This window comes from Struthio camelus, chromosome 32, assembly GCF_040807025.1.
Source record: "Struthio camelus isolate bStrCam1 chromosome 32, bStrCam1.hap1, whole genome shotgun sequence".
NCBI classification, from domain to species: domain Eukaryota; kingdom Metazoa; phylum Chordata; class Aves; order Struthioniformes; family Struthionidae; genus Struthio; species Struthio camelus.
The window spans coordinates 1,164,493-1,186,952 of record NC_090973.1 but is presented as its reverse complement, the minus strand read 5'-3'; the positions used below and the strand labels follow the sequence as shown (position 1 = coordinate 1,186,952).

The following is a 22,460-nucleotide window of genomic DNA, read 5'->3' as shown; positions in this document are numbered from 1 at the left end:
GACTCTTCCTCTTCTGGGATTCTCACAGGTTTGAGGGGAAGAACTCAGAGTTCCAGTGTGATCTGTTAGGGACCAGGAACTGGATGGAGAGCTTGCTTCGTGGTGGCAAGTGCCCGAGCAGAAAGCAACTGGTCTCTGGCTTATCCACTTGGGACTGCCCTCAGATGCAACAGGACTGAAATCAGATGCCCGTCCTAGAGTGGAAACTGTTGCTGCCATGAGGGCAGAGGGGATCTCCCAGGATAGCTTGTGAACCTGGGTGGGCAGTGAATGGGGCCTCACAAGAGGAGAGACAGCCCAAACTGGAGTTCTCCAAAGGCCACAAGCACATCAGGCAGGATAGGCTGGAAAGGGGATCAGGAACAGGGATCACTGTCTGGCTATATCTGCTTCCAGGACTGACCAGCACAGCCAGTGCAGAGTCACCCTGCAGCCCTAAAGCCCACTTGCTCTGTAGAGCAGCACCGCCAGCCCAGGACCCTGTGGGGAGCACAGGGGAGGAGCGCGGGAATGGCCAGCCAGGCCAGTATGGGCACACTCACCTGGGGAAAGGCTCTCTGGGCAGCAGGGACATCCAGGGGAAGGGTAGGGATGTGTGTGTGGGCAGGGGAGGAATAGAAAGAGAAACCCTTTCCTGTGTGCACCAGCTTGGGGCAGGCATCTCTATCACTGGGGCATCAGGATCTGCCTGAGGAGCCCCAGGGCAAGGATGCTGGTGCTGCCCTGGGGAGGGATTGGGGCTGCAGTGTGAGTGCCCAGGGCTCTGCAGCACCCTGCAGTGGGCAATGCTGTGGGGCCACCCCTAGACTGAGCTGTTCTGCTGGGCTGGGCTGGGCAGAGGGCAGGAGAGGTGGGGAGAGCCAGGGAGAGGCTGGGCTGGGTTGGAAAGGGCCCAGGAGAGGAAAAATGCCATCAGGTGACTACTGTGTGCGAACAGACAGTGTGGGAGCACGCACCAGTGTGCTTGCTGGGCAAATGCAGGTCTCCTGGGAAAGACACCAGGACATGGAAGGTGCAGAAGAGAAGAGCCCAGGTTGCTCCCAGTGTTGCATGGACACACGGGGGAAGCTGCCCCAGGGCCATCATCCCAGACCAGCCCCTCACATCACCTCTTTCCAGAGCTGGCTGCTCCCCCCAGCTGTGGGGTGGTGCATGGCCAGCTCTGTCCTCCTGCAGGTCTTCATATCCCGATGGAGGGGAAACGGGCAGCCTTGCATGGCCTCTCTTCTGCACCAGACCCTGGCAGATCCCAGAGCACACCCGTCTGCTATCACCCACATGGGGCGCAGCCTGGGCTGGGCAGGGGCTGGATCCTCTCCTAGATCCCCCAGACTCTCCTAGGAAGCTTGGGGAACTGGGAGGCCTCAGGCAGAGCTTACCCAGGAGAGCTGAGGCAAAAAGTCATTTACTACCCCAAATCGTTTCCCTATCTGAAGTCACTGGGTCCCCTGCCCCACTGAGCAGCAGGCTCACATTTTCCTTAGCTGTTTTCCTTTCACTTTGACAGGAGGCCTTCTTGTTGCCCTCCCCTTCCCTTGCTGGTTCCAGCTCCAGCTGAGCTCTGGCTTTCCTCATTCAATCTCTGCATGGACAGAGAAGGTCTTCATGCTCTCCCCAGGCAGCTGGTGCCCTTTCCACCCTCTGTGCACGTTCACCCCGGCATCCTGAGCACTGGTGCTGCTGCCAGGCCAGAGGTGGAGGATGACCCAGAGCGGCTCCTCAAGGAGCTCCCAAGGGAAAAGTTGTCCCTCACTCAGGCCACACCTGAATGGCTCCAGTGCAGCCCTTGAGGGAGCTGGAGCTGCCTCGGGCCCCGGGGAAGTCTGGCAGCAGGAGGGTTGGACATGGGCACAGCAGCAGTGGTGCCAGGAGCAGGGGTTGAAGGAGGGAAACTGAGGTGAAGACCCCTGCCCTTGGCTGCACGACCAGGGCACTGGACAGCTGATGCCTCTGTGGCCGGCCAGGCTCCAGGTTCAAGGTGGATGCCAGCTCAAGGGTAGGAGCACCAGGATTTTCATGGGCTTCCAGTGCAGCCGTGACTGTGGTGAAGGCAAGTGGGCAGACCCATGAACACGCAACTGCAAAGGCCAGTGCTGGAAAAGGCAGTGTGGGGCTGGAGAAGACCCTCCCTCTGCTCCCCAAGGGGAAGAGAGTCCCCAGGCGATGCTGGACTGTGCTTTGGTCGAGGGAAGAGGAGCAGGGGTGGAAGAGGCAGACGGAGCCTCTCGGGGTGCATGAGGGAGGTTTCCCAAAGCCCAGGGCTGAGCCAGGCACCTCTGGATCTTCCCCCTGACTCTCTCCCAGCTGGGCTCGCTCTGCCCTGCCCTAGGAGCTCTCATCCTGTGCCAGCCGTGCTGGAGCAGAGGCCGAGGAGCTGGAGGCGCCTCCAGCCAAGCTATGCCAGCCCCGGGGAAATGGTCCTGAGCACGGGGCAGGCCGAGCCCCTCCTCGTGTGTCCCGTCCTGCTGGGAGGGCACCATGGGGATGGGGAACAACCTGTGTCTGCCCTGGGGGCAGTGTGGGACATTTGGGGAGGGAGGTGAAGGAAACAGCCACCCTCCTGAAACAGCAGCTTTTCTGGTGGCTCAGGTTCTCTTCCAGCAGGATGGACATCTGTCATCAGCACTGTCACCTGTGGGAAAGCCCTGGGCAGGCATTTCGGAGACCATTCCCCATCTTCGCTGGCACTGGTCACTGAGAAACGAGCCCTGGATGCAGCCTACGGTCCCCAACAGATCACACTGGGACTCTGAGCTCGTCCCCCAGAGCCCACAGGGCTCACAGGGCTCACAGGCAGAGCAGCAGGCCCTTTTGTGGGGCAATCCCTTGCGGGTATTTTTTGACCACAGCTTCTGAAGAAAGGCCAGACTGGAGGCATGTCACAGAGCAGATCTACTTTTATTCTAGGAATGTTCTTCTGGAGGCCAGGTCTGGCGTAAGGGTGCCCAACACCTGGTCCTGCCTGTGCTCACAGGACACATGCACATGGAAACACAACCCTGCCACCACCAGGTTATGAGAACTACTGGGCCATATACCCAGCACGGAGCACAGAAGGACACCATGGAAATGAAGAGAACAGCTCTAAAAAGAGAAATTCCTGTTGCTGTGGGTGGATGTGTCTCCAGGAAAGTGGAGCCACCACGTGAAGGCTGCAGCCAGGAAATGCCTGCTGTGGCAATGGGGGGATGGCCCTGTCAAGCACAGGGTCTGTCCCCTCAAGCATCTGCCTGATTCCCCTCCCCTCCACTCCTCCTCCCCTTTTGTAGTTTTGGAGCTGAGTGCTGGAGAGGGAAGGGATCAGCCCACGGTGACAGATGGCTGCCACCCTCGCAGGAGAGCGGTGTGACACCATACCCTGACAGTGGCCAGGGGTGTTGAGCTCTCCTAATGGACATGAGATGATCTTTACTCATCTGAGCCTGACTCTGTCCCCCTGAACTCCCTTTGTGTCAGTGCAAAAGAGACACTGCAAAGGGAAACTCCTCATTGCACTGAGGGCATCTGAGGGAGCTCAGATTAGCGGTCTCTGAGGCTCCCCCATATCTGCTGATGAAGGGGGAAGTCTGGCTTCCTGCTTCAACATGGTCTCTGGGTCACATTCAAATGAGCAATTCCTGAGGACAAGTGGCACGAACCATTTTCTTTTCTTGTTAAACAAGAATGTAATAGAGAAAAGTAGGAAAGAAATGAAGAACACATAGCTTTGATGCCAAATGCTCTGTGAATGATGAGTGGATGCACGTGAGACAGTTACTGGTGCTGATATTGTACCCATTGAACCAGTTTCCTCAGGGCATCCTTGAGCTCCTTGTTCCTCAAGCTGTAGATGAGTGGGTTCACTCCTGGAGGCACCACCGCATACAGAACTGCTACCACCAGATCCAGGGATGGGGAGGAGAAGGAGGGGGGCTTCAGGTAGGCAAACAGGACAGTGCTGACAAAGAGGGAGACCACAGCCAGGTGAGGGAGGCACATGGAAAAGGCTTTGTGTCGTCCCTGCTCAGAGGGGATCCTCAGCACAACTGTGAAGATCTGCATGTAGGACAGCACAATGAAAACGAAACACCCAAAGCCTAAACAAAGACTAGCCACAAGAACTACAAATTCCCTGAGGTAGGAGTCTGAGCAGGAGAGCTTGAGGATCTGGGGAATTTCACAGAAGAACTGGTCCAGGGCATTGCCTTCACAGAGTGGTATGGAAAATGTGTTTGCAGTGTGTAGGACAGCATTGAGAAAACCACTGCCCCAGGCAGCTGCTGCCATTTTGACACAAGCTCTGCTGCCCAGGAGGGTCCCGTAGTGCAGGGGTCTGCAGATAGCAACGTAGCGGTCATAAGCCATGACTGTGAGAAGACAATACTCTGTTGAAAACAAGAAGAGAACCAGGAAGACCTGGGCAGCACATCCTGCGTAGGAAATGGTCTTGGTGTCCCACAGGGAATTGGTCATGGATTTGGGGACAATGGCAGAAATGGAGCCCAGGTCGAGGAGGGAGAGATTGAAGAGGAAGAAGTACATGGGTGTGTGGAGGCGGTGGTCGCAGGCTACAGCTGTGATGATGAGGCCATTGCTCAAGAGGGCAGCCATGTAGATACCCAGGAAGAGCGAGAAGTGCAAGAGCTGCATCTCCCGCGTGTCTGCAAATGTCAGGAGAAGGAACTCGTTGAATGAGCTTCTGTTGGACATTTTCTCCCTTGGGGCGCAGGCGATTGTCCAAAGAAGAAAAGATGCTGACAGGTTAGGAGAGACCTTCCAAGGAAAAAAAAGTTATATTTTTCCTTGACAGTAACCCTTTGTCTCTCTCTTTTTTGTGAGGACCACTGGGTAGGTACTTTCCTTGAGCTCTGGTTTCTGCTGGCTGCACGTGCTATGAGGAGCAGAAGCCTCTACCCATGGGCTGTGGAGGAGTCAGTTCTGCTGTACAGTAGTTGGAATGTGGGATTGAGGGTAAATAGTTTTAACACTCATAATTTCTGTCGAATGAAATCCATTTGTCATGTGGAAAGGCTTTTCAGCATCTTCACCACTAGTTCTAAAGAATGAGAGATGAGGAACAGAGCTTTAGGGATTTTTTAATATTGTTTAGTGTATTTGAAATGCCCCTGTCACACCTGAGGAGTGTTCCTCAAAGGCAGAAATTCTCAGCTGTGAGTCCTGAGAGGAAAGCATTCACTGCCACTTGGTGCAGAGTGAGGACAGCTAGTCTGTCTATTAGCCTTGGTCCCAGCTGTCCTGTGCTCACACTGCTTTGAGATTGAGGATGATCACACTCACATGTTGCCCTAAAAAGAAAGCAGCCACTGCTGAGAGCAGAGGAGTCTAGTTTCAAAGTACAGATCTCCAGATTTGTCTCTCTTTCTCAGGGCACCAGAGGCAGGTCTCTGCTCTCCCCATCTAGCCAAGGACACACAGGCCTCTTTTCAGCTGCCCATCTACAGACTCCCACCACTGTTTCCATACTCTTTGCATGTCTGCAGCTCATGGGTCTCTCACATCTCACAGAGGTGCTATGAGACAGCTGTGCCCTTCTGGAGGGCAGTTCCCAGCCTGACAGGACATCTTAGGGAAACAGTCAAATGTCCTAAAGGTGGGCTCTGCTTCAGAGAGAGTCTACTCATTTCCCAACCCCATGCACTGCTTTTCCTGGAGCTCCACAGATCAGAAGAGGGCTGGGGCAACCTCACTTCCATGCAGAACCCTCTGTTGCACAACTCACAGAGCAAATGCATGAACTGCAGCTAAAACTCCCCAACCCCAAAGAGCCAAAAAGCAAGAACAGGAGCAGCATGGAGAGGAGGTGAAACACAGAACAATACCATCATCCTTCTGCCAAGGAAGGCAAGGAGAGAGAGACAGACGGACAATCAGGAAAGCCTTCACCTTACCTTGCAGATGGTGACATCACAGGGGAAGTCACTCTCAGCCCCTTTGTCAGTGTGAAATGGTCCTGTGGAAAGAGAGATGTCCCTGTCCTCTACCAGAGGTCTGGCTGCAGAGGCGGCAGCTCATGCCCCGGACTCCGTGGCTGTCATGGCAGAGGCTTTGCTGAGTGGGAGAGGAGACATAGTGGAGTTGCTCAGAGGAAGGTGTCTGCATCAGGAAGACTGGCCATGAGTTGCACAAGTCCATCCTCCCATGAACTTTCTGTCAGCAGATGCCTCTCATTCCCTGCCCACCTCTGCTGCCTAGAGTTGTCCCTGCTGGCAGCTGTTTCTCTGTCCCAACATTTTTTCCTGGTCAGTGCTCCCAAACCCCATCCCACCCTCTGTGTGCTCAGTTCTGCCCTGCAGAAGCCTCCGGGGAAAGGGAACTGGCCAGGAGCACATCTGTGCTTGCAGGTCCAATGGAGCAGGTCTCAAAAACCCCAACGAGGCAACAAAGGTGATGCTGGTGCTATCTGTAGGCTGAGGTGGGGTTGAAGGGTTTTGCTGAGGTTTCTCACAGACCCATTGATCTCTGAGAGTGAAAGTTTAGGAGTCCCGGTTCCTGGCCAAAGCTGAAAATGCTTTCCTTTTTTCTCCCTGTCAGAATTAGAAAACTGAAAGTGCAGACACCAGAAGGAAAGCACCTTCCCTTTCAAATGCCCTTCTCTTGACCTTCCTCTGAAAAGACCCTTTGGACATGCCCTGTGCATGAGCTGGAGCCATGAGCAGCCCCCATCCATGCAGCACCCTCTCAAAGGGAGAATGAACCTGTCCTGCAGGGGGTCGATTCTCCCACCCAGAGATTCTCCCTGCAGTGCTTTGGTGAGTTCCCCAGGCAGGCTGAGTGCTGACCCTCACAGGCAGCAGAGTCACTGCCCCGGGCACACAGCACCCTGGGGTGCAGGGACACTGCTCTGAATCACAGCCCTGGGCAGACCTCTGTGCACACCCTGGCTTCACCCCACTGCAGCATTGCTGGGAGAGGGTAGCAGCACGTCCTGTCCTTCAGATAGTGTGGCTGGGAATCCCTGCTCTGAAGCACCTTCACCTCCTCTGCCCTGGAGAAAACAGGAGACATCCTAAAAAGCCTATTCATCATGGGAAGGGCTGGGTTTAGAAGACCCCTCCAGGAACCTCAGTAGCATCGCTCCACAGCCAGAGACTTACCGTGTCAAGGGCTGTGAAGACTTCTCCCACAATGAGCTCTCCTCTGTCCTCCCACTCCACACTGCCTTTCACTTCTCTCTGTCTTCTCTCATCTTATGTCAGCAAGAGCAGGCAGTAGCTGGAGCCCTGCTGCTCTTGGCAGAGGAGCTGCTCCTGCACAGAGCTGTATCTTAGCAATGCTGCCAGGTGGCCATGAGCTTCCTCTGTCCCAGGTGCCTGGCTCCCCTTGGGAACAGTGGCCCAGCTGAAAGTGTGACTTTATTTATCCTTTGTACTCCCTCCTCCTGGGAAATTTTCACTGAGGCAGACTAAAATAATCATCTATGGTCTCTTTCTAAACAATGGAGAGAGACAGATTCCAGCATTGCAATTTGTTTCATCAGAGGAGGGTTATCTAAGAGAGGTGGAAATGCCCCACTCTGGAAGCTTCTATTCCCATGTCTTAACTAGGCAAGACACCTAGATGAGGACAAGAAGGCAGTTTATTTTCCCATGGTTCAGGTACTGATTCAGATGAGTCAGTATGGAGATCTTATGCCACCCTTATGCCAGGTGGAGTGGGATTCAGATCCCTCCCATGAACTCCACAAACACACAGGAGGTAGGATCCTCTTGCCCAAGCTGAAGTGTGCAAAACAGAGATACCTGCATGCAAGCTGCTTGCCTAAATTCCCACTGGAATCCCTGGAGATGGAGGCTGGGAGTCAGTTGCTCACACACAAACCCCTGGTGACATTTGAAGACACAGGGGTGGGCCAAGGCATGTGCCAGTGTCTGCTTGTTCGCATGGAACAATAGTGAGACCCATATCCTTCTAGAGCATGAGGTGGAGGCCAGATGGGGAATTTCCTTGGCCATCTGAAATGGCCCAAGAGGTTTACTATGACTACAGCTCCACTCACTCTGAAGGTGAGACAAAAGCAGATCCCTACATTGCAAACAGCTGATGCAATTTGGTGCAGACACTGATTTAATGACATAAAAATAGGCTATAGGCAGGCCCATGTCAGATGTGTGAGGTGTCCAGCTAAACCACACATTTCTAGCAAATACAGCATGGGACCAACAAGAAAGCCATGTCCTTTTGGAGTGGTTGCTGCGCAAGTGCCCCAGAGCCTCTCAGGTTTCCTACTTGGCCCCAAACAACTGAATCCCACTGCTGCCTTTAGGCCAAGTCCATCCTATCTGCATCCAAGTGTGCTGCATAAATGGGAGAGGCACATCGCACCAAGGACTCCACTCTTGTCTCTGCACTCTCAAACTCTTCAAGCTCTTCTCACCCTGAACCTCTCTGCTCAACCTCCAATGATATGAATAGAGATTGTGCTCATGATGTCCACAGAGTGGCTGGATCACAGGCTGTCCAAGCCCAGGGACTTCTTCAGGGGCACCTTGTCCTTGCTGGAGCTCAGTTCATCCCTGTCAAAGGCCGCAAGGTAATGCAGAGTCAGCTCAGGCAGCAAACCACTCTCCTGCCATTCCCGCACAGCCCTGCTCTGTTTCTCCCTGGCTTCTGGTACTGCAGGGTTTGCTCTCTCAGTGGGAACCTCCTTTCACCATTACATTGCCACCTCCTATCTATGCCAGTATGTCACTGCTCTGAAGTGGGGCCATTGCTCCACAAGGACACATGGTGTCCTTGGCTCTTAGTAATGGATTTCATCATGAGAAGTCTGGTCTCTGTGCCACAGCTGAGGCTCTGCAGCCCAAATATACACAAGTGCATGCAGCCTGGGGCACAGAGGGGAGCAGATGGAGATGCACAAGCTGTCACAGGAGTAAAACATCTCTGGAATAACTGAGATAGGGGGGGATCACTCACATGACTGGAGGGCTGGGTGGAGAGCAGGCTACAAGGTCTTCAGGAGAGACTGTGAGGGAAGATGAGGAGGGAGGATGCCCTCTGTGTGAAGGGGCAGCTCAGATGAATGGAGCTCTTCCCTGGGACGGTCAAGGGGCTGGGTGAGAGCTTGTAGGGGAGCATCAGAGTAAGTTTCACATTGTGATGAGAGTTACAGACCACCCGATGAGGGTGAGGAGGTGGACGTAGTCTCCCTTAAGCAACCTGAGGAAGTCTGTGCATCACAGGCCCTGGTTCTTATGGGGAGACGTTAATCTCCCTGCCATTGACTGCAAGGACAAACAGCAGAGTGCTTAAGGAGTCCAGGAGGTTTCCGGAGGGTGTCAGGGACAACTTTGTAGCACAGCTTCTGGATGGGCCAAGAAGAGTGATGCTTTCCTGGATCTGGAAATTGCAAATAGGGAGGAACTGAGCAGGCATGGGATAGTCAGTGTCAGCCTTGCCTACAGTGGCCATTAAAAAGTGGAGTCCCAGATCCTGAAGGGATTGAGGAAGGACATTAGCGAAGTGCAGACTTTGGACTTTAGAGGAGCAGACTTGGGCCTCTTCAGGGGACTAGTGGGAAGTCCCATGGGAGACAGCTCTGAAGGGCCCAGGAGCTCAGGGAAGCCATCAGGTCTTAAGAACAGCACCCATCAAGCATAAGAATGGTTCATAACAACACTCAATACAACTAGCAGAGGTCTCAGGGGACCACCGTGGCTAAACAGGGAACTTGCACCTTAGCTCCTATGCAATAAGGCAGCATACAGGAGGGAGAAGGAGGGAGAGGCTGCCAAGGAGGAATTCAGAAATATTGTCCGATGACGTAGGCATGGTGTTAGGGAATACAAAGCTCTCCTAGGACTGACCCTTGCAGGGAATCTCAATGAAGATGAGCTGCTACTGCTTCAGTAAGAATAAAAAGGAGAAGGTAGGCTCACTGCTAAATGGGGCAGGGCATCTAGGAACAGCAGATTAGGCAGTTTTCCCAAACAAGGTCTCCCAGGATGTTGTGCCTCGAGTCAGGACTCCTCAGGAGAAAAATAACCAACAGCAGATGAGGGCTGGTGAGGGATTACTTGTGAGAACTCAAACTATATGAGTCAATAGGATTGGATGGTCTGCTTACAAGGATGCGGTGAGAGTTGACTGCTGTCATAGCAAGGCCACTAGCTATCATCTTTGGAAAGGTGTGGAGATGGGGTGAATCCCAATGACTGGAAAAAGGCAAATGTTAGATTCATCTTCAAAACAGACCAAAAAGGCAACCTGGGGAGCTGCAGGCAGCTCAGCCTCACTTTGGTGAGCAGAAGGTCAAGCAGTGCATCCTCTTGGATCACATTTCTCAGCACATGAAGGAGAAGAAGCTGATAGGGAAAAGTCAGCATGGATATATGCAGGGGAAATTGTGCCTCACCACATGCCTTCTATGATTAAATAACTGTATTTGTGGATGAGTAAATGAAGAGGAGAATGAGAAGAGTAAATGTCTTTTACCTAGACTTTAGCAAGGTGTTTGACGCTGTCTTCAACAATGTTCTTGTATGCATGCTACAACATTGCAGTCTAGACGGGTGGACAACCAGATGGGTAGAAAGCTGCTTAGATGATGAGGCTCAGAAGGCAGTGATGAATGGGTAGTACTCTTCCTGGAGGCCAGGCAGAAGTGCAGCACCACCCATCTCCCCAGGAACCTGTCCCTTTTATCATCTTGATTAGTGACACCGAGCAGGCAACACTCTTCATGCTGGTAGAGGAGCCCAAACTGGAGGCAGGGGGAACCAGTCCTATGCTTGAGGCTGTCATTCAGAGGGATCTAGACAGGCAGGAGGAATGGGCTCTCAGAAACCTCACGAGATTCAACAAGGACAAATGCAAGGTCTTGTACCTGCGATAAACCAACACCCTGCAGTGTTACGAGAAGCTCACCAAGAAGATGGAGGCAGGGTCTTCACCATCGTGCATGGTGGGAGGCCAAGAGACAGCGAGCATAATTTGAAAGAAGAGTCATTCATGCAGGAGATGATAAGGAAAAGCTTTTCCACTAAGAGGAGGATCAAGCATTGGAAGTGGCTGCCCAGAGAGGCTGTGCAGTCTCCTCCCGTGGAGGTTTCCGAGACCAGACTGGATCAAGTCCAGAGCAACCTGGTCCGATGCCAGAGCTGATCCTGCTGTGAGCAAAGGGATAGGGCTAGAGACCTCCTGAGGTCCCTTCCACCCTGAAGGAGTCTATGATTTTTCCTCCTCGGGGTCTTCGCTCTTTGATGTCAGGGAAAGCATGCAGCTTCCCCATGACAGTGGAAGCAGGTCAGCTTTCTTGTCCTTCTCCAGGCAGAGTTGTTCCGATGCAGGGCTTCTTGGCAGGGACCCCCAAAGCAGCCCTGATCAATCCTTTGCTTCACATTTAAGTTTGTCTTTCACCTTCCTGATCCCCTCCCATAAACTCAGCCCAGCCCGGCTTACCCTTTCCCCATTGGCACCATTTTGTTCTGTCGTGGTTTGGTTTTGCTTTGGTTTTTTGACACAGAGGAGCTTCAGGCCAGAGAGGCCGTGATAAGCACGGGTGATTTGGACAACAGAAACCTCATGAAGGTTTACAAAAGAAGTGTCAAGTCCTGCAACTAGGGGGGAATAGCTGTGTTCATGAGGAGAGGTTGACGGCTCTGGCCTTCTTTATCTTGCTGAGGTGGAGGTGAAGGGCAGTAGAGTAGGAGCCTGTGACTGCTCGAATGGTCGTTTCAGAGGTGATGGAGCTTTTCTTGGTAGGGAGAAGGAGTGTGAGAAGGGGAAACAGCCACAGACCATAGCTTGTGGGGTTCAGATGGGAAAAAGGAATGTCACGCCAAGGGTAGTGCTGTGCTGTGGTGCTCCAGGTCACCCAGAAGGGAGCCTGTGATCAGCCCCTGGCTTTGTGTTTCAAGGAAAAGCAAGTGAGGACACAAAGACATCAGCAGCGGTGAGGAGCTCCAGGCGTGACAGCAAGGTGGGGAAGCAGAAGCAGGTTGGCTGTCTACAGGCTGCAGGGGAAACAGGCGCAGGCGAGGCAGAGCATAGGGCAACCTGTGGTGGAGACAAGCCAAGGGCACTGCCAAGGCTCAAAGCTCCCAGCAGAACTGAGGTCTTTTTTCTCTTGCCTGTAGCTGCTATCGCTGCCACCAAGGCCTCCGAGAAGAGGCCATTTCCTTAAAGCACCGTGGCCTCCCTGCCTTCTTGTCCCCACGGAGCCCAGGAGGCTCCGTAGCATCGTCCTGCACACGGCGTTGCGCGCTCCCACCCTCACGCTGCCCCCACAAAGAGCCCTGAGCAAGGTGTGAGGGAAAGCATCACCCTACCAGGGTTGGCTCTCAGGCCCTGGCCATTCTCCTTGATAAAACACATCAAGGGTTACCTGGCATCAGAGCCACCTAAACATTTCCTTTGCCTTCCTGCAATCAGGGCCTCCAACCTTCTGCTCTAATCAGACCCTGGGGAGCCTTTCTTGGTAATGGCCCCCTCAGGCGGACCCATTAACGCTCCAAGAAACTTTGGGATTTACTTCTGACTTCAACTTCTTGAGAGGTTTGTTCAGTCTCCTCTCAACTTCTGATGTTCACGCACTCAGCACCAAATACACCCGAGGGGCTCATTAAAATGCCAAAAGCCCTAACGACTCTGGTCTCGTTCCATCATTTTCGTCCGGGCTTCAATTCTTGTGGGGCTGACGGCAGAGCTTCCAGGAGCATGTTTACAAGAGCACTATTTCAATGAGCACCTGAAAAAGAAAGATGGCGGCTTCTTAAGCCTTCTTTAGCCTTCAGTTTTCAAAATAAGTGATATCCACATTCTCCAACTGATACTGATCCAGAGCGCGTCCTCCTAACGATGCCTGGACATGTAGGAAAAAAGCAGTATTTTGGATATGAAACATGTATGGACAACTTTCCTCCTCACCTCCCCTACGTGTTAAGTCCAGGCTGCCTCCAGTGAGGTCCACCTTCCACAAGGCACAACCATAATTGGAGCTGCTGAAAGCCTGCTCCTATTTTTTAACTGTTGAAAACGCCTCTCAGAAGACCGGTGTATTAAAAAAACAAGCAAACACCACCAACAGCAAAATAAAACGGTGCCACCAGAGAGGGCCATAAGACCAAAGAACGTTAAGAACTGCAAAACGCAACCTAATATTCCTCCGCTTTAAATCCTTTCTTAAATTTCTTTCTCCTCTCATTTTAGCGACATGTGCTAAACATTTTTGCTCTAACCAGGCCCACACCATTCTAAAAGAGACTTTCATGTCTCGCGGAGAGCTTAGCGGCCCGAACCGCTCCCTAGGGGCCCAGCACTCTCCATGACACTCCTCGTTCTTTGGACAGATCCGTTCCCGCTCCCAGGTGTCGAGCTCAATGAAATACTCTGGGGTTTGGAGGGCCAAATTTGCCCAAACCTCAACATACCTCTTAAAGGAGACCCTAATCATCTCGCCACACTCCCTTCTCGTTCCCTGCACCGTAAATGAAGGGCGACTCCAAGTTAGGTGACCTCGCCCCATGCCACACCCCTTTCAGTGCAGATGTCTCTGTCTAGTCCAGCTTTTGGGACTTTCCCTTTCAAGGGAGAGAAAAAAGGTGTCTCACTGAGAAGGCTGGAGAGGCTTCTCCTGGTGACCAGCCAACGCTCCAGAAAGGTTCCCCTAGATCCTGAGGTCACATGTCCCAGCAGCACGTGGCAACACAGTGACCCCCCAGGGCATCTCGGGCAGCGGTAGTCTCCGTATGGGGGCAAATGAACAAAGGCCTGAAGGCAATTTTTTTTAGTCATGAGATGAAACCTATCCAAAAAAATGTCTCGATGCCAAAACTGAAAGGAAAACGTACTCATGTCCAGCCATGCCAACATTTTTGATCCATGCTAATGCAGCTTTTCTTTCTTCTTTTATTGGAAGCATCATGTGCATGAATTTGCAGTATTTACTCCCTCTATTTGCATAGAGGAACTAGACGAGGTTGCTCTGGGGCTCCCCTCAACTCTGCGTGCTCTACAAACGTGCTGCGAGCGCGCTCCATCCCATGGCCGAGGGATGACGTTAGACGGCGTTGCCCCAGGTGTTGATCACTGAGGGCTGCTGCTAGCAACTGCCTGCCCCTGGCACCTCGTGCCGCTGATCACAGCTTTTTTTGCCTGAACGCAGGGCATGGCTTTTTCTCCTCCTGCCTTGTTCCCATGCCACATGGGCTCTTCTGCTGCAATTTGTCACCGTCTGGGACCTTCTGAAACACAACTGCTCTCATAAAAACATCCCCAACCATCAGCCTCCTGACGGCCTGTCAGCTGACCAGAGACAGTCCTAATCGCCTACCAAGCCAATGGGCCTGCTGCTCGCCTTTCACCTTGCCTTAGGGAAACGAACTCGGAATGGTCTTGGCGTCCATCCAGGCAGGGGCTCAGGAAGAAATGACCTCGCAATCATCACCTAAGCCCTGTACCTGCTGCTGACCTATCAGAGGCTGACATGGAAGTGGTCTCACAGTCTCCAGCCAAGCCATGCAACTGTTTCGGGCCTATCAGCTACTCCGTTCTAAATGACCTCCCAAGCAACCTCCCAGCCCTGGGCCTCTTGCTGGCCTCGGAGGTCCTCAGGCACAAGGGACCTCACAAACAATTGCCCCAAGCACTAGCCAAGTGCTGGCCCATCAGCTGCTCAGCTACAGGTGACCTTACACTCATCTACCAAGGCCACGTGGCTGCAGGTGGCCTTTCAGCTTCTCCGAGGGACAAGGTTGGCCTTCCTGCTTGGGAGGCCACTTCTGTCTCAGCCTCTGCTAGGCTACCAGCAGGCACAGGGCTGGGGCATGTGCATGGCAGGTCACGTCTGCCTTTAGCAGCTGATAGACCAGCAGCAGGCACATGGCTTGGGTGCTGATCGGGAGCTTCCTTGTGTCTAAGCAGGTGAACCTGGCGGTTTACTTAACCTCCTGGCTGGAGAAGAGTAAATGTCTTTTACCTAGACTTTAGCAAGGTGTTTGACGCTGTCTTCAACAATGTTCTTGTATGCATGCTACAACATTGCAGTCTAGACGGGTGGACAACCAGATGGGTAGAAAGCTGCTTAGATGATGAGGCTCAGAAGGCAGTGATGAATGGGTAGTACTCTTCCTGGAGGCCAGGCAGAAGTGCAGCACCACCCATCTCCCCAGGAACCTGTCCCTTTTATCATCTTGATTAGTGACACCGAGCAGGCAACACTCTTCATGCTGGTAGAGGAGCCCAAACTGGAGGCAGGGGGAACCAGTCCTATGCTTGAGGCTGTCATTCAGAGGGATCTAGACAGGCAGGAGGAATGGGCTCTCAGAAACCTCACGAGATTCAACAAGGACAAATGCAAGGTCTTGTACCTGCGATAAACCAACACCCTGCAGTGTTACGAGAAGCTCACCAAGAAGATGGAGGCAGGGTCTTCACCATCGTGCATGGTGGGAGGCCAAGGGACAGCGAGCATAAGTTGAAAGAAGGGTCATTCATGCAGGAGATGATAAGGAAAAGCTTTTCCACTAAGAGGAGGATCAAGCATTGGAAGTGGCTGCCCAGAGAGGCTGTGCAGTCTCCTCCTGTGGAGGTTTCCGAGACCAGACTGGATCAAGTCCAGAGCAACCTGGTCCGATGCCAGAGCTGATCCTGCTGTGAGCAAAGGGATTGGGCTAGAGACCTCCTGAGGTCCCTTCCACCCTGAAGGAGTCTATGATTTTTCCTCCTCGGGGTCTTCGCTCTTTGATGTCAGGGAAAGCATGCAGCTTCCCCATGACAGTGGAAGCAGGTCAGCTTTCTTGTCCTTCTCCAGGCAGAGTTGTTCCGATGCAGAGCTTCTTGGCAGGGACCCCCAAAGCAGCCCTGATCAATCCTTTGCTTCACATTTAAGTTTGTCTTTTACCTTCCTGATCCCCTCCCATAAACTCAGCCCAGCCCTGCTTACCCTTTCCCCATTGGCACCATTTTGTTCTGTCGTGGTTTGGTTTTGCTTTGGTTTTTTGACACAGAGGAGCTTCAGGCCAGAGAGGCCGTGATAAGCACGGGTGATTTGGACAACAGAAACCTCATAAAGGTTTACAAAAGAAGTGTCAAGTCCTGCAACTAGGGGGGAATAGCTGTGTTCATGAGGAGAGGTTGAGGGTCCTGGGCTTCTCTATCTTGCTGAGGTGGAGGTGAAGGGCAGTAGAGTAGGAGCCTGTGACTGCTCGAATGGTCGTTTCAGAGGTGATGGAGCTTTTCTTGGTAGGGAGAAGGAGTGTGAGAAGGGGAAACAGCCACAGACCATAGCTTGTGGGGTTCAGATGGGAAAAAGGAATGTCACGCCAAGGGTAGTGCTGTGCTGTGGTGCTCCAGGTCACCCAGAAGGGAGCCTGTGATCAGCCCCTGGCTTTGTGTTTCAAGGAAAAGCAAGTGAGGACACAAAGACATCAGCAGAGGTGAGGAGCTCCAGGCGTGACAGCAAGGTGGGGAAGCAGAAGCAGGTTGGCTGTCTACAGGCTGCAGGGGAAACAGGCGCAGGCGAGGCAGAGCATAGGGCAACCTGTGGTGGAGACAAGCCAAGGGCACTGCCAAGGCTCAAAGCTCCCAGCAGAACTGAGGTCTTTTTTCTCTTGCCTGTAGCTGCTATCGCTGCCACCAAGGCCTCCGAGAAGAGGCCATTTCCTTAAAGCACCGTGGCCTCCCTGCCTTCTTGTCCCCACGGAGCCCAGGAGGCTCCGTAGCATCGTCCTGCACGCGGCGTTGCGCGCTCCCACCCTCACGCTGCCCCCACAAAGAGCCCTGAGCAAGGTGTGAGGGAAAGCATCACCCTACCAGGGTTGGCTCTCAGGCCCTGGCCATTCTCCTTGATAAAACACAGCAAGGGTTACCTGGCATCAGAGCCACCTAAGCATTTCCTTTGCCTTCCTGCAATCAGGGCCTCCAACCTTCTGCTCTAATCAGACCCTGGGGAGCCTTTCTTGGTAATGGCCCCCTCAGGCGGACCCATTAACGCTCCAAGAAACTTTGGGATTTACTTCTGACTTCAACTTCTTGAGAGGTTTGTTCAGTCTCCTCTCAACTTCTGATGTTCACGCACTCAGCACCAAATACACCCGAGGGGCTCATTAAAATGCCAAAAGCCCTAACGACTCTGGTCTCGTTCCATCATTTTCTTCCGGGCTTCAATTCTTGTGGGGCTGACGGCAGAGCTTCCAGGAGCGTGTTTACAAGAGCACTATTTCAAGGAGCACCTGAAAAAGAAAGATGGCGGCTTCTTAAGCCTTCTTTAGCCTTCAGTTTTCAAAATAAGTGATATCCACATTCTCCAACTGATACTGATCCAGAGCGCGTCCTCCTAACGATGCCTGGACATGTAGGAAAAAAGCAGTATTTTGGATACGAAACATGTATGGACAACTTTCCTCCTCACCTCCCCTACATGTTAAGTCCAGGCTGCCTCCAGTGAGGTCCACCTTCCACAAGGCACAACCATAATTGGAGCTGGTGAAAGCCTCTTCCTATTTTTTAACTGTTGAAAACGCCTCTCAGAAGACCGGTGTATTAAAAAAACAAGCAACCACCACCAACAGCAAAATAAAACGGTGCCACCAGAGAGGGCCATAAGACCAAAGAACGTTAAGAACTGCAAAACGCAACCTAATATTCCTCCGCTTTAAATCCTTTCTTAAATTTCTTTCTCCTCTCATTTTAGCGACATGTGCTAAACATTTTTGCTCTAACCAGGCCCACACCATTCTAAAAGAGACTTTCATGTCTCGCGGAGAGCTTAGCGGCCCGAACCGCTCCCTAGGGGCCCAGCACTCTCCATGACACTCCTCGTTCTTTGGACAGATCCGTTCCCGCTCCCAGGTGTCGAGCTCAATGAAATACTCTGGGGTTTGGAGGGCCAAATTTGCCCAAACCTCAACATACCTCTTAAAGGAGACCCTAATCATCTCGCCACACTCCCTTCTCGTTCCCTGCACCGTAAATGAAGGGCGACTCCAAGTTAGGTGACCTCGCCCCATGCCACACCCCTTTCAGTGCAGATGTCTCTGTCTAGTCCAGCTTTTGGGACTTTCCCTTTCAAGGGAGAGAAAAAAGGTGTCTCACTGAGAAGGCTGGAGAGGCTTCTCCTGGTGACCAGCCGACGCTCCAGAAAGGTTCCCCTAGGTCCTGAGGTCACATGTCCCAGCAGCACGTGGCAACACAGTGACCCCCCAGGGCATCTCGGGCAGCGGTAGTCTCCGTATGGGGGCAAATGAACAAAGGCCTGAAGGTAATTTCTTTTAGTCATGAGATGAAACCTATCCAAAAAAATGTCTCGATGCCAAAACTGAAGGGAAAACGTACTCATGTCCAGCCATGCCAACATTTTTGATCCATGCTAATGCAGCTTTTCTTTCTGCTTTTATTGGAAGCATCATGTGCATGAATTTGCAGTATTTACTCCCTCTATTTGCATAGAGGAACTAGACGAGGTTGCTCTGGGGCTCCCCTCAACTCTGCGTGCTCTACAAACGTGCTGCGAGCGCGCTCCATCCCATGGCCAAGGGATGACGTTAGACGGCGTTGCCCCAGGTGTTGATCACTGAGGGCTGCTGCTGCTAGCAACTGCCTGCCCCTGGCACCTCGTGCCACTGATCACAGCTGTTTTTGCCTGAACGCAGGGCATGGCTTTTTCTCCTCCTGCCTTGTTCCCATGCCACATGGGCTCTTCTGCTGCAATTTGTCACCGTCTGGGACCTTCTGAAACACAACTGCTCTCATAAAAACATCCCCAACCATCAGCCTCCTGATGGCCTGTCAGCTGACCAGAGACAGTCCTAATCGCCTACCAAGCCAATGGGCCTGCTGCTCGCCTTTCACCTTGCCTTAGGGAAACGAACTCGGAATGGTCTTGGCGTCCATCCAGGCAGGGGCTCAGGAAGAAATGACCTCGCAATCATCACCTAAGCCCTGTACCTGCTGCTGACCTATCAGAGGCTGACATGGAAGTGGTCTCACAGTCTCCAGCCAAGCCATGCAACTGTTTCGGGCCTATCAGCTACTCCGTTCTAAATGACCTCCCAAGCAACCTCCCAGCCCTGGGCCTCTTGCTGGCCTCGGAGGTCCTCAGGCACAAGGGACCTCACAAACAATTGCCCCAAGCACTAGCCAAGTGCTGGCCCATCAGCTGCTCAGCTACAGGTGACCTTACACTCATCTACCAAGGCCACGTGGCTGCAGGTGGCCTTTCAGCTTCTCCGAGGGACAAGGTTTGCCTTCCTGCTTGGGAGGCCACTTCTGTCTCAGCCTCTGCTAGGCTACCAGCAGGCACAGGGCTGGGGCATGTGCATGGCAGGTCACGTCTGCCTTTAGCAGCTGATAGACCAGCAGCAGGCACATGGCTTGGGTGCTGATCGGGAGCTTCCTTGTGTCTAAGCAGGTGAACCTGGCGGTTTACTTAACCTCCTGGCTGGAGAAGAGTAAATGTCTTTTACCTAGACTTTAGCAAGGTGTTTGACGCTGTCTTCAACAATGTTCTTGTATGCATGCTACAACATTACAGTCTAGACGGGTGGACAACCAGATGGGTAGAAAGCTGCTTAGATGATGAGGCTCAGAAGGCAGTGACGAATGGGTAGTACTCTTCCTGGAGGCCAGGCAGAAGTGCAGCACCACCCATCTCCCCAGGAACCTGTCCCTTTTATCATCTTGATTAGTGACACCGAGCAGGCAACACTCTTCATGCTGGTAGAGGACCCCAAACTGGAGGCAGGGGGAACCAGTCCTATGCTTGAGGCTGTCATTCAGGGGGATCTAGACAGGCAGGAGGAATGGGCTCTCAGAAACCTCACGAGATTCAACAAGGACAAATGCAAGGTCTTGTACCTGCGATAAACCAACACCCTGCAGTGTTACGAGAAGGTCACCAAGAAGATGGAGGCAGGGTCTTCACCATCGTGCATGGTGGGAGGCCAAGAGACAGCGAGCATAAGTTGAAAGAAGAGTCATTCATGCAGGAGATGATAAGGAAAAGCTTTTCCACTAAGAGGAGGATCAAGCATTGGAAGTGGCTGCCCAGAGAGGCTGTGCAGTCTCCTCCCGTGGAGGTTTCCGAGACCAGACTGGATCAAGTCCAGAGCAACCTGGTCCGATGCCAGAGCTGATCCTGCTGTGAGCAAAGGGATAGGGCTAGAGACCTCCTGAGGTCCCTTCCACCCTGAAGGAGTCTATGATTTTTCCTCCTCGGGGTCTTCGCTCTTTGATGTCAGGGAAAGCATGCAGCTTCCCCATGACAGTGGAAGCCGGTCAGCGTTCTTGTCCTTCTCCAGGCAGAGTTGTTCCGATGCAGGGCTTCTTGGCAGGGACCCCCAAAGCAGCCCTGATCAATCCTTTGCTTCACATTTAAGTTTGTCTTTCACCTTCCTGATCCCCTCCCATAAACTCAGTCCAGCCCGGCTTACCCTTTCCCCATTGGCACCATTTTGTTCTGTCGTGGTTTGGTTTTGCTTTGGTTTTTTGACACAGAGGAGCTTCAGGCCAGAGAGGCCGTGATAAGCACGGGTGATTTGGACAACAGAAACCTCATGAAGGTTTACAAAAGAAGTGTCAAGTCCTGCAACTAGGGGGGAATAGCTGTGTTCATGAGGAGAGGTTGAGGGTCCTGGCCTTCTTTATCTTGCTGAAGTGGAGGTGAAGGGCAGTAGAGTAGGAGCCTGTGACTGCTCGAATGGTCGTTTCAGAGGTGATGGAGCTTTTCTTGGTAGGGAGAAGGAGTGTGAGAAGGGGAAACAGCCACAGACCATAGCTTGTGGGGTTCAGATGGGAAAAAGGAATGTCACGCCAAGGGTAGTGCTGTGCTGTGGTGCTCCAGGTCACCCAGAAGGGAGCCTGTGATCAGCCCCTGGCTTTGTGTTTCAAGGAAAAGCAAGTGAGGACACAAAGACATCAGCAGAGGTGAGGAGCTCCAGGCGTGACAGCAAGGTGGGGAAGCAGAAGCAGGTTGGCTGTCTACAGGCTGCAGGGGAAACAGGCGCAGGCGAGGGAGAACACAGGGCAACCTGTGGTGGAGACAAGCCAAGGGCACTGCCAAGGCTCAAAGCTCCCAGCAGAACTGAGGTCTTTTTTCTCTTGCCTGTAGCTGCTATCGCTGCCACCAAGGCCTCCGAGAAGAGGCCATTTCCTTAAAGCACCGTGGCCTCCCTGCCTTCTTGTCCCCACGGAGCCCAGGAGGCTCCGTAGCATCGTCCTGCACGCGGCGTTGTGCGCTCCCACCCTCACGCTGCCCCCACAAAGAGCCCTGAGCAAGGTGTGAGGGAAAGCATCACCCTACCAGGGTTGGCTCTCAGGCCCTGGCCATTCTCCTTGATAAAACACAGCAAGGGTTACCTGGCATCAGAGCCACCTAAGCATTTCCTTTGCCTTCCTGCAATCAGGGCCTCCAACCTTCTGCTCTAATCAGACCCTGGGGAGCCTTTCTTGGTAATGGCCCCCTCAGGCGGACCCATTAACGCTCCAAGAAACTTTGGGATTTACTTCTGACTTCAACTTCTTGAGAGGTTTGTTCAGTCTCCTCTCAACTTCTGATGTTCACGCACTCAGCACCAAATACACCCGAGGGGCTCATTAAAATGCCAAAAGCCCTAACGACTCTGGTCTCGTTCCATCATTTTCGTCCGGGCTTCAATTCTTGTGGGGCTGACGGCAGAGCTTCCAGGAGCGTGTTTACAAGAGCACTATTTCAAGGAGCACCTGAAAAAGAAAGATGGCGGCTTCTTAAGCCTTCTTTAGCCTTCAGTTTTCAAAATAAGTGATATCCACATTCTCCAACTGATACTGATCCAGAGCGCGTCCTCCTAACGATGCCTGGACATGTAGGAAAAAAGCAGTATTTTGGATATGAAACATGTATGGACAACTTTCCTCCTCACCTCCCCTACATGTTAAGTCCAGGCTGCCTCCAGTGAGGTCCACCTTCCACAAGGCACAACCATAATTGGAGCTGGTGAAAGCCTCTTCCTATTTTTTAACTGTTGAAAACGCCTCTCAGAAGACCGGTGTATTAAAAAAACAAGCAACCACCACCAACAGCAAAATAAAACGGTGCCACCAGAGAGGGCCATAAGACCAAAGAACGTTAAGAACTGCAAAACGCAACCTAATATTCCTCCGCTTTAAATCCTTTCTTAAATTTCTTTCTCCTCTCATTTTAGCGACATGTGCTAAACATTTTTGCTCTAACCAGGCCCACACCATTCTAAAAGAGACTTTCATGTCTCGCGGAGAGCTTAGCGGCCCGAACCGCTCCCTAGGGGCCCAGCACTCTCCATGACACTCCTCGTTCTTTGGACAGATCCGTTCCCGCTCCCAGGTGTCGAGCTCAATGAAATACTCTGGGGTTTGGAGGGCCAAATTTGCCCAAACCTCAACATACCTCTTAAAGGAGACCCTAATCATCTCGCCACACTCCCTTCTCGTTCCCTGCACCGTAAATGAAGGGCGACTCCAAGTTAGGTGACCTCGCCCCATGCCACACCCCTTTCAGTGCAGATGTC

At 52.7% G+C, this 22,460-nt stretch overlaps 1 protein-coding gene across 1 annotated transcript; it reads right to left on the bottom strand.

Moving 5' to 3' along the window:
* Positions 1–3,753: 3,753 nt before the first annotated feature.
* Positions 3,754–4,689, bottom strand: LOC138063542 (olfactory receptor 14C36-like). Its single transcript, XM_068923157.1, has one exon. It carries the CDS (start codon positions 4,687–4,689, stop codon positions 3,754–3,756), a length of 936 nt encoding a protein of 311 aa, XP_068779258.1.
* Positions 4,690–22,460: the final 17,771 nt, after the last annotated feature.